We start from the raw sequence: 12,585 nt of genomic DNA, 5'->3' as shown, positions 1-12,585 counted from the left end.
GAAGGTCTACTATCATATAATGCAATGAGTAGCAAAATACAGTAGGTGGGCCTGGGATGTGATGTATCTCATTCTTCCACCTGGTTATCTTTCCTGGTTAGTTTAGGGGGTCGGCAATTTTTACTTTATACACAACTTGAAAATAGGCAGACAGACACACATCTATCTATCGGAATGTCACTGGGTACTTGAATTTTGCTATTGTATATGAGTTCATTAGTGTAGCTCTTTCCGGCTCTGGTATTTTCAAGCCTTTCAGCAGAACATTACCATGTTTTTGTGTTGTTTTTTTTCTCTAAATTTTGGTGTATATTTAGTGGTAGTGAAGAGTTGCACGCTGATGGCCCTGGAGCGTGGAGTCATCTATGCACAGCCTGGGTACATCATGGCAGTAATCGTAGTGACAGTTGTGTCCCGCACTCCCCTGCCAACGTGTCTACAGCCTGACTTGGAGGCACCTCTTCTCGGAGAGAGAGAATGTCAATCTCAGTGGCCCACTCAGGGGCTTTCTGCTGCAATTCCCAACCAGGGTGCCAATTGCAGTAGTAGTAGTTTGGTCATGTGAACACCTCACCTAGTTTGCTGGCCTCAGTCCCACTTACTGATTTCGTATATCGGCTACTCAACAGCATTAAGTAGTGCTAATTGTGTCCCCACCAATCCCCTGAGCCACTTCATCCCGTTTAAGTAACAGGAGGAGGGGGGAAAGGAGAGGCGAAGTGGGTAACTTCTTTATTCCTTACACCATCCTGATCCAACACCAGTTTATTTTGTTATAAATTCATCTGACACGGACCTCCATTGACCTATTGGGAGACTTGTAACTAGGTACTTGGTCCCTAAATTAAACAAATGGTTGGTCAAGAATTGGGTTAATATAAATAATTTCCCTCTTGGTTATTTGTTTATCAGTTTTTCTGTCTGTTCAGCATCTGACTTTCAAAGATAGCATTGCTCTTTGTGATTTACATTTAAAGAGTTTCTACCACTGGTGAATACCCTTTTTCTAAGTGGTGGAGAGACAATCCATGTATTTCTACTACAACTCCTCAGCAGTGAGGTATTAAAATGTGTATATGAGAACATCACCTCTTGTTTGCCTCTGTCTCATGCTTCCCTCATTTCTGTTTTGTTCCTTTCAGATACTTGGCGTTTTCAGAAGACTGTTGCATCTACACAGTGGAAGTCAAATTTTGTGTATGGCGTGGTTAAGGTTGCAGCCTCTCACCTCAGCCTTCCTCCACTTTGGGCTGGTTACCTTTGTGCTGTTTTTGCATGGTTTGCAGGTGGACGCTGGCATAACGGGAGAGTCTCTGAGTACAGGACAAAACAGCTCGTGCTCAGGATCTTCTGATTGCAAGGAGGGTGTTATTTTGCCAATATGGTACCCAGAAAATCCATCCCTTGGGGACAAAATTGCCAGGGTTATTGTTTATTTTGTGGCACTTATCTACATGTTCCTCGGAGTCTCCATCATTGCGGATCGTTTCATGGCATCAATAGAGGTCATTACATCACAAGAAAAAGAGATTACAATCAAGAAACCAAATGGGGAGACCACCACGACTACCATTCGGGTTTGGAATGAAACTGTTTCCAACCTGACCCTGATGGCTCTAGGTTCTTCTGCTCCAGAGATTCTTCTGTCATTGATAGAGGTATGTGGCCATGGATTCATAGCCGGAGACCTGGGGCCCTCTACCATTGTTGGCAGTGCGGCTTTCAACATGTTTATCATCATAGCCATCTGCGTCTATGTGATCCCAGATGGGGAAACCAGAAAGATAAAACACCTGAGGGTGTTCTTTGTCACATCTGCATGGAGCATCTTTGCTTATATCTGGTTGTACATGATCCTTGCTGTCTTCTCTCCAGGTGTGGTGCAGGTCTGGGAAGGCTTGCTCACTCTGTTCTTCTTCCCTCTTTGTGTCCTCCTGGCTTGGGTGGCAGATAGAAGGCTGCTCTTCTATAAGTACATGCACAAAAAATATCGTACTGACAAGAACAGAGGCATTATCATTGAGACAGAAGGTGAACACCCTAAGGGAATAGAAATGGATGGCAAGATGATGAACTCCCACTTTCTGGATGGAAATTTAGTAACTATGGATGGGAAAGAGGTGGATGAATCTCGCAAAGAGATGATCCGGATCCTCAAGGATCTGAAGCAAAAGCACCCAGAAAAGGACTTAGACCAGCTGGTAGAGATGGCCAACTACTATGCCTTATCTCACCAGCAAAAAAGCAGAGCCTTTTACCGCATCCAAGCCACCAGAATGATGACTGGAGCTGGCAACATTCTGAAAAAGCATGCGGCCGAGCAAGCCAAGAAAAGCACCAGCTTGCACGAGGTGCAGGCAGATGAACCTGAGGAATTCATCTCCAAAGTTTATTTTGATCCTTGCTCCTACCAATGTCTTGAGAACTGTGGCGCTGTCCTCCTGACGGTGGTGCGGAAAGGGGGTGACATGTCCAAGACCCTCTATGTGGACTACAAAACGGAGGATGGCTCTGCCAATGCAGGTGCTGACTACGAGTTCACAGAGGGAACTGTGGTCTTGAAGTCAGGGGAGACCCAGAAGGAGTTCTCTGTGGGGATCATTGATGATGACATCTTTGAGGAAGACGAGCATTTCTTTGTGCGGCTTAGTAACCTCCGTGTGGTTGAGACTGAGGAACCTGCTGAGCTCAACAATTTGCCATACCCAAAGGCCATACTGACTTCTCCTTGCGTGGCCACAGTGACTATCTTGGATGATGACCACGCGGGCATCTTCACATTTGAGTGTGATGTGATGCATGTCAGTGAGAGCATTGGCGTGATGGAAGTCAAAGTCCTTAGGACATCAGGTGCTCGAGGTACGGTCATAGTCCCATTTAGGACAGTAGAAGGGACAGCAAAAGGAGGCGGAGAGGATTTTGAAGACGCTTATGGGGAGCTGGAGTTCAAGAATGATGAAACGGTGTAAGTACCCCTTAATTTCTTTTATCTGTCCTACTTACTGTGGTTAACTCCAAGTTTGACTCCATCACAGGTGAATGCAGACAACAGATAATGGATTACTTTCTCCAGCTATCCTTCAGTTTCCTTACTTACCTCTTCCAGGCAAGAACCCTACAGCAGGATCTAAAAGGGTAATACCTCTTGTCCCTCTCCTCCCAGGAATTACAAAATGGGGCTTGGAAATCTCATCAGTGAGAAGACCTATAATCCTCAGAATCATCGACTCAAACCAGTGAGTGGGACGTGGAGACTGTACTTAGACATTTTCACAATCCTTTAATTTTGAGGATAGCAGGTATGATTGTGAGTAGAAGACAAAAGACATGTTGAGGCCCAGTCTTTCAGACTTTAGTTAAACAAATAGTCCCATTTACTCACTGCCAACATAAATGGCCAGATTTTCAATAGTCGCTAAATAGGGTGGGATTTTCAAAAAGGCTCAGCACTGGCCATACTCTGCTCCTGTTGACTTCAGTGGGAGCAGAGAGAGAGAAAGCAGCTATGAGCACTTTTGAAAATTCTACCCAGAACACTGAGAACAATGAGAATTGTTGGGAGCTCTGAGCTTTTTTGAAAATCTGGGTCTCAGTGATGTGAGTAATAGCTGCAGGATCAGGCCCTTGGTCGCAAAACTGAACCTCTGTTGTATAGCTATTTCTTTCCTTAATCCCCTCTCCCTATCTTTTTTCTTTCTTACCTCAGCAGACAGCACATTAAGGGTTGAATTTCCCCATGCAATAGAAGTGTTATGAGTGAAGACAGAGGGGAGAGGAAAAAATCCTTTTCATAGTTTTTAATAGACTCTTGAATATGCTAATTTGGGATATTAAAAGTCTTTCTGTAGGTTTGGTTTTCAATCAAAGCAGCCACCTCGAGGTACATATGAGCCACTGTCCTAACAAGGGCTCTTCCCCTCCCTCGAACTGCGTACATGCATGGTCTGCCTGTGCCGCTTGTACAACCAGGGGTTCAGCTACCACCCGAATCTCACAAGATCGGTAGCAAAGCACACCCTCTTGCTGGCTTGTGTAATAAGCAATAATTCCCGTCTGTGTACCCTTGCAGCCTCTGCCTAGAGCTGTTTGAGCCAGGCAGTACTCTACCCACAGGTCTTTCTTTAAATGGATCTTAGCATAGGCATTAGGGGGTGGGCTAAATTTTCAGCTTTTGAGTAGTCTTCTGTGTGATCATCTCCGAGTAAGCTATTCTTCCCTTTGAGTTTATTTACTGGTGGTTTTCCCCCTTAAAAAGACTGCAGTAGTCTACAGTAATGATCCAAAACGCTGCAACTCAGCGCTTCCCTACAGCTCCATGACCTAGTGTTTTCATACAAAACAAGCACTCCTCCAGCCCGGGGAGGGAAAGGATTGCGTGGCCTCTAATGGTGTGAACCAGTCCTGTTAATTCAGCTCTTTCATTATGAACAAATGTAACTGATGCGAGAATAGTGAGTAATAAAGACCAGAGACGTAATAATGCTTTAACTACCTTCCATTAACATTCGTGGAAGATGAGGAAAAATCGCTTAGTAGAGGGAGCTGGTGTATGGACATGATGCTAACATTCCCTAATGCTGAGTGCTTGGGTGCCTCTTGTTAAAACCCAATCACTTGAGAAATCAAAGGAAGAATTGTACTGACTTGCAACTGGCAGCAGAGAAAGGAAATTACTGTACCAAATAGTCTTATACAATACACATGTAGATGCTGGTACACTGAGCTACAGAGCAGGGATGCCTGAATCCTGACATCTTCCCATGGTCTGTGCCTACCTGTCATGGTTTTTTTTTTTTTTTTTAATCCAGTTGCTGTCCACAACCCTGGTATTTGATTGCACTTGCATGTTCTTCCTTGATAGATGAACAGAAGTTGCTGGTTGGCTGAGATCACCAACAGTAAAAGTAGGCTTGGAAGGATTAGATTGGTGGTGGTAAATGTCAATTTCTTGACATGTGATGTTGACAATTTGGGTTTCAATGGTTAGCAAGCTTTACCTTTTTTTTTAATCTCAATGTCTATTGTCATTAAATAGTCTGACCGCCCCTGCCCCCCATAATTTCCTGCAACTGTGGAAAATTTACATTGATAACAATAGAAAAAATACGCCTCAACATGAGATGTCAAAATTATGAAAATAGACACATTGAATTGTGCCAAGCCTGAATAAAAGATTGAAGGTGATCAGCTTTGTCCTCAACTTGCTGCTCCAGGGAGAAGGTGACCATGGGTCACGGTGCCAAACTCTGCTACTACAACTGGTCCTCAGGCTGCGCTCTCTGGACAAAGTAGACCAAGGTCTCATCTACTCAGTTAAAATTGTTGTGCTGGGGGACGCACCTACAACATGATTCAATTCTAATTGTGTGGGGCACAACAATGTTTTAAATAGGTTCTCCACCATGGTAGATGTTACTGGGGCAGTTGGAGCCTAACAGGCTGGATTATTGACAAAACTAATTTAAACACTGTAATATTCCAACCAGCCCCTCCTCTATTACTGAAGCTTTTTTAATTTATGAAGTAGGGGAGCATTTTAAGGTCCTGTTCATGCTACCACTAAACTGGTTTAAGTTAAACTGTGTTCAGCAGCACCGTGTTTGAGTCTGTTCTCCAAGATGGAGTCAAATGCACTAACTCTTCTCTCTGACACAGTCAGAGCACAGTTCTATTTTTGGAATATAGGTAGAACACACTCAAACGACACTAGGTTCCCATCTGTGCTTTAAAATGGAATTGTGTTGGGGGACAAATATATTGTAACTGAGTCACCTTACCCTTCAGAACTGATACTAGCTAGTCATGGGTGAACTTCAAAACGTCTGAAGTTTGAGTTTGAACAAGCACCTGTAATTCCAGATGTTTATTCAGACATTAGACAAATCCTGATCTGGTGTAAGCCACTGAAATCAGTGGAGCTGCACTTGCTTACACCATGGCTGCATTTAGCCCTCCAAGCCTCTTAGAACTTTTGTGAGGGAAGACTTTGTAGTGAGATTCCTGTTTCCTACTGGCCAGGAAGTGCAGTGAGCACAGCTTTTTGCTGCCATTCTGCAGGAGGCTCAGAGATTCCTTTGGAAATAGCAAGTGCAGAGACATGAGGGGTTGTGTTTTTCCTGAAGGGGAAAAAATAATTTTGGGCAAATGTTCGGGGTAAAAGCAGCCAATATGGAGAATTCAGATCCATGTTTGAGTTTTTGCAAAGATCAGCGTTGCTCAGATCCCAGGTTTTGGTATTGGCTCATCTCTAGTTTAGGGAGGTATGTGATTATTTTATCTGAAACACTTCACTCATCCTAAATGTTAAAGTGCAGTGGAGGTGGGGTGATGTGTTTATCACCACAATGTTGTATGAAAACACTGGGTCAATAAACTATCTTTCTTCACACAGTATGGATTTGTTACCTGATTCCCCACCTTCTCCCACCACCCTTTCATTCTCTTTGTGGTACCATTGTTAAAGGGGTCTTTTGCTCATAGGAGGGAAGAGCGATAATACACACATGCCTCGTTTCTGCAAACACTTAAGGTATATCTACACTGCAATAAAACACCCATGGCTGGCCCATGTCAGCTGACTCAGGCTCACAGGGCTTGGTCTGTGGGGCTGTTAAATTGCAGGCTTGAGCCCAAGCTCTGGGACCCTGTAAGCCCAAAAGTCTACACTGCAATATTAATATTATAGCCTGAGTCCCCTGAGCCTGAGTCAGTTGACACAGGCAAGACAAGGGTGTTTTGTTGCAGTGTAGACATACCTATAAGCATGTGCTTAACTTGACTATCATGAGTAGTCCCATTAGGACTATGCAAGGTAGTCAAGTTAAGCATGTAAGTATTTGTGGAAGTGGGGCTAAAGAGATTTCCAGGCTCTCTGACTATGTAGATTGATGTAACTTACATGCTAAGGAGCTGGAGGAGGGTGAGAGCTTCAATTTACGTCCTCTTCTGGCTCTTGGTGGGTAAGTTACTTATTTAGACTCCATTATATGTTGGCAGTGTGGATGTAAGCAGCTCTAAGGGAGTTTAACTGCATGTAAAAGTGTCTACATTTAATGTGAGGGGCTCCAAATTCCACATCACCTCTGTATTGCATAACACTGTTTTCTACCAAATTTCTAGAACCAAGGGCTGGAGATGATTCCCCCAAATGTTTTCTCTTGTCCCACTCTTTTTGAGGGAATTTCACTTCAATTAAAATAGATAAAATAAACCATCTGTTTAAAAAAAAAAAAGTGGATGTTCCCAGGGAATGCGGGATTAAAAATAGCTGAGCTGATGCATAAAATAAAGTGTGAGAGGGAGATGGATCCTGCCACAGGGTCTTGCTTATTGCTTCTGTGATTCTCTCAAGGCTGATATGGTCAAAGTTTCCTTGCCTGTATATTGGGTGGGAGCGGGGAGCAAGCTGACTTCTCTTAAGGTGTGAAACCTCAATAATGCTGTTGTTATTATCCAGTCCTCTTTGTGTGTGTGTGTGTGTGTGTAACGCTGCACTTTACTATCTAATGAGAAAGGTGAGTACTCCCACAAGCTTCAGACTCGTGGTGTTATAACATTTAAAATGATAAAATGATACATTTGTTACTTCCAAATGCCAGCTTCCAACACAGACACTTCTGATTGTGTCTTGCCATTTTACATTTTAAACAGCTGAAATGAGAATGGTCATCCCTAGTCTAGTGATGCTAAGACTGAGGCTCGTGAGCTGCAAGTGGCTCTTTAATGTCTCCCCTGCAGCTCTTTGCAGCACATAATATTAAAACGTGATTTAATGATTAACCAATCCGGATGCTTTTATTATGTAGTTAACCAGTTGTAGTGGATAAAATAATAATACTTGGTCAGTTCATTTTGCTGTGGGAATTATATAATATAGTAAATGAAACAATGAATTAACACTACTTTGGCTCTTGGGCTATGTTGATCACTAATTTGGCTTCTGAACCACTGAGGTCTGAGTGTCATTGCTCTAGTCTGTTAAAAGGATACTGTCAAATAGATTAGGCCCAACACTTACGTTTTATAAAAGGTTTTAAAAAACAAACAAAAGCCCTAAGAATCAGTGGTGCAAAGCAATTTGTGTTTTTAAAAATAGTATTCGTAGCGCAGGGAAGGAATCTGTATAATACAATTCCAGGATTGTCACTCTGAAGCCTAGAATGTCTGAGTCAGTATGGAGTAAAGGAAACTGCTACAAGCATGGATGAGAGCTTTTTGTTCAGCAGATCACTAGGTGCAATCATCACTGGGATTTGTAGTCTGTTACTGTCCAACTCTAAGTTTTCAGCATTTTGAATTTATGACTTACACCCTATGCGATGTACAGGAAGGCAGGTATCTATGCCATGCCAGGAGTCCTAGACAATTATGATATCAGAAGCAGCTCAGCCAATCACTTACTCTATGACTAATATTTATGCAACAGTTTCCTTTGTTGTAAGAGGGAGACTGCATGGATAGTGGATTACTTGGCCTAACTGCCACCTGCACAAATAAACACAAATCTCCCAGGCCTCCTCCCAGACACACATCTCTTAGCATAACCCCGCCAACACAAATCAAGACAACCACCCACATGATAATCCAACCAGCACACACAATAACCCCAAAGACAGCACACACCCTTCATTTGCCACTGACGCAAATCCACACAACTCTCTCAGCACCGCACAAATCCACACAACCAGCACACACAACAACCCCAAGCATCACTCAGACGTTTGGCTTTTTTTATAAATATGACTTTATGAATTACACCCATGTGACAGCACAGGCTTTCAGTTACTAGTAATACCTTAGTTTATAATTATATTGACTGTGTATCCCAGTGTTATAATTATATTGACTGTGTTCTCAGTGGTGGCAGATGACAGAACAAGGAGTAATGGTCTCAAGTTGCAGAGGGGGAGGTCTAGGTTGGATATTAGGAAACACTATTTCACTAGGGGTGGTGGTGAAGCACTGGAATGGCTTACCTAGGGAGATGGTGGAATCTCCATCCTTAGAGGGTTTTAAGGCCCGGCTTGACAAAGCCCTGGCTGGGATGATTTAGTTGGGGATTGGTCCTGCTTTGAGCAGGGGGTTGGACTAGATGACTTCCTGAGGTCTCCTCCAACCCTAATATTCTATGATTCCATGATTTGCCTTTGGGTCAGTTTGGAATGATACATCTGCTATTAGAAGCCAGTTTGGATGCTATTTGGAAGTCTAAGGGCCAAATTATACTTTGTGTTCCTTGCTGCAATATCAAGGATTTTAACCTAGAATTAGGGCAATAGATATATTTGGTTGCTTGCCCTTGTCACTGGTATCTGCAATGTTTTTGGGATCCACAGTGGTGCATGGTTGGAGATTGATTTTTGTTGGGGACAGGGAGGAGTGTGTCTCCCCTGTCCAGCAGCGTAGCTTTTTTGCCACAATTCCAAAGTTTCGTAAGCAATGTTCTATGAATCAGAAAGGGTATTAGGTGTCAGTAGAAGCTGTAATGTTGAACTGGTAGCAAATGGCTTGCTAACCCTCTCGGCAAAACAAGCAGCACTGAGATTTTGGATGAAATGTGTGTGGTAACATGTGGCCACTTCTGTGGGTGGTTTTTATGCAAAGCTTGCAATAAAGGCATAAGTAGTGAAGAGGCTGAAAGGATCTGCCTCCTCCTGTTCCTCCATTAATGAAAACATTTCTGGAGACAAACATATTAAGACTGAGCTCTTGGAAATGTTTATTGCCTGTGGCCTAAACAACACTGCCCTTCAATATTTTTGGAGACTCATTTTTTTGAAGCATTGAATAAGTATAGTTACTAAGGAGCCGGGGTCATTTGTAAGGTACATGTGACCCATCTCATCCATTTCTCCCCAGAGATTTTTGAGTATGAGTTGCACTGCCACCCAGCTTCTGTGTGTGGCTGCCCTGCTGAATCACTACACGTGTGGTATGTAAGCTCTGTGGTGCAGGGACTGCCTTCTTGTGGTGTGTGCATCTAGCACTATGTGGCTGGGTAGCACTAAGTGCTGCCACAATACAAATAAATTCCCCTTTATTTGGGCTTTGAAAATCATCTCCTTGCCAGTTAAAGCAATTACACAGAATACGGGGGCAATTCAGAAGACGGGGCCCAGGGTGGGAAGTGGAAGGAAGTGACTGGTTAATAGCTGTTTGGAAAAGACCATTGTGAAGCTTTATGTAGCCACTTGTGCTTCTTTTCTAAACTTCCCTGTTGCTGGAAACAGTGCCTTTTTCAGTTTGATGGACAAGCCAGATGAGAATGTTTGATGATCTGGAGATTCAGCAGTTGTCTAGTTGGGAGGCTCTTCCTCCTCCATAACTCAAGACCATGATGAGCCAGTTCAGACTTGATGGGCTTCTTCCCGCCCATTAGATTACTGGTTGTGGGTAGCGGTCATTGCCTCCAGTTTTACAACAGTCATTACTGTCGTTTGGGGTTTTATGCTCCCTGTTTTAATTTTAATCACATGAATTGGAGGTGTGACATGCCCCATATTAATTCAGAGACCTATGTTGGCTCATTGTCAGCTGGGGCAATCTCAAACTAATTGCATAGATTTTTTTTCCCCCCCCCAAGACCTGCAGGAACCATTATGATCTAATCTGAGCTGTGCATACCAGGCCGTAGAATCTCCCTCCATAATTCCTGCCGTAAATTTAACTTGTGGCTGAAGCAGAGCCTCCTTTTTCAAATAAAGATGGCGATATCTGTCAGCGACTCCAAGTGATGGAGAATTTACCATCTCTCTTGGTTCATTTGTTCCAAGGGTTAGTTACTCTCCCTGTTAGAATTCACACTTTTCCTTACCACAGCTCTCTCGTTATCGATCATGTACTTCTAGTTTATCCCTTAGGGTGTCCATATCCCCCAAAGGAAAAGGGGAACACAGGGTTGGGCTAACCCGAGGCCCCGTCCTCCATGCGGAGCTGGCCGAGCTGCTCTCCCAAACCCCCCTCCCCACGCAGGCCTGGCCTGAGCCACTCTCTTGACCCCCCTCCCACCCTCCGGGGCTGGCTGAACTGCTCTCCCAAGCCCCCCACCCATGCAGGGCTGGGGCTGGCGTTGCTGCTTGCCTGAGCCCTGCCTGCCCCCTGCACGAGGCTGGACTGGCGTCACTGCTCGCCCGAGCCCTGCCTCCCTCACTGCGCGGGTTTGGCATTGCTGCTCCCCCACCCCGCACATTACTCTGAACCCCAGTTTTTTAAGCAAAGGTGGGCATTTGTCCTGTTTGTTCTTGCCAACCGATCAAGTTGGCCAGAGCAAATGGGACAAATGCCCACTTTTTCCAAAAAAGTCGGGACAACCAGGATAGGGCTTAAAAAAGGGACTGTCCCGGCCAAAACGGGATGTATGGTCACCCTATTATCCCTCCAATCTCTTCCTCTTACCCTCCCGCATCCGCATGCAGGCTCAGTCCTGCCTTCTCACCCTTCTCCTCTAGTAAAAGAGAGGTGACATCCTGATTGGTGCTGATCCCTGGCTCCTTCTCTGACACAGATTAAGAAGCAGTAGTACCAGATCTGCTCTCTGGCTCCTCCTCCTGGACACTGTGCTCCCACATAATCCTCTTAAAGGAGAGGTCCCTGGGCTATTCTGTTGCCAGGTTTGATCATTTCTGAAAAAGAGGAAGGTGCCAGCACATCTGCTCTCTAGCTTTAGTTAGCCCACTTGCCTGTCCGAATTCCTACTCACTCCATGCAATACATTTTTCCCCAAACCCGGATTTAGTGATCTGTGTTGGTGATCTCCCAGCGTATCACTAGTGTGAAAGATGGTATGCCCGGTTCTCACTCTGAAATTCCCTCATGTAGGTCCTGTTAAGGCTGCTCATTCCTACCTTAACTCAAGCGGTGTACATTTAATACAGTCTACTGAGATTTCTGGTGAGGATTACTATGAGGTGCTGGTGGAGGGTGTCCGAGGAGTGTATAAAAGCAGCCTGCAGAAATGTGAGACGGAGACTATCATGTGAACAAGAGAAGCACTGAGCTGACCTTTATCCTCTCATAGTTTTGGTGACAGGCGTCGAGTAGAGATACATGCCACCTGTCTATGAGAAGGACAAATGACATCCTGTCTGGGGCTATGGCTTGTTGCCTGTCAAAGGCATTTGGATGTATTATGTGACTGCAGCAAACAAGGGGATGTTTAAAACCCCAGTTTAAGTCAGCCTTTAGTCAAATTCAAATTAGGGAGGCATAAATGTGAGCGTGATCCTGAGACGAGTAAACTCTCTCTACTAGCAGTGAAGTCAGTGGGAGTACAAAGTGTGCAGCACCCTGCAGGATCAGGCCTTAGAAGGGGAAGAGATGAGACTGTCTCACAGGGGCACGTGGATTCATAATTCTAGAGAGAGCACTGGGAACTTGCCCATGCCAAAAACTGCAGCCCCAAAGTAGATTAAAAAGGTTAATCCCAACTCAGGTCAAAAACTAATTTACTGTGGGTTGGGTTCAGTTCAATTCAGTCTGATTACCTGAAGTGTCTCAATGAAATGTGAGTGCTAGTGACACAATCCGACCCTGTGGGTTTTGAAAAGTTGGCAGACGTGCACTTTGCACACATGCCTTCAAAGTCTT

The 12,585-nt window shown here is 44.3% G+C and overlaps 1 protein-coding gene across 4 annotated transcripts in view; it reads left to right on the top strand.

The window, feature by feature from the left end:
* Window positions 1-12,585, top strand: part of SLC8A3 (solute carrier family 8 member A3) — a 197,212-nt gene that overhangs the window by 45,882 nt on the left and 138,745 nt on the right. For 3 of the 4 annotated variants that reach the window (XM_048853161.2, XM_048853163.2, XM_048853162.2), the window contains exon 2: window positions 1,143-2,965. The exons of the other annotated variant lie outside the window; for it this stretch is intronic. In XM_048853161.2, the coding sequence (XP_048709118.1) occupies window positions 1,200-2,965 (1,766 nt within the window). In that variant the 5' untranslated portion in view covers window positions 1,143-1,199. The remainder of the gene's footprint in view (window positions 1-1,142; window positions 2,966-12,585) is intronic. 4 annotated transcript variants of the gene reach the window in all.

Source organism: Caretta caretta, chromosome 6 (genome assembly GCF_965140235.1).
Source record: "Caretta caretta isolate rCarCar2 chromosome 6, rCarCar1.hap1, whole genome shotgun sequence".
Classification (NCBI taxonomy): Eukaryota; Metazoa; Chordata; order Testudines; family Cheloniidae; genus Caretta; species Caretta caretta.
This window is presented reverse-complemented; position numbering and strand designations above follow the sequence as displayed.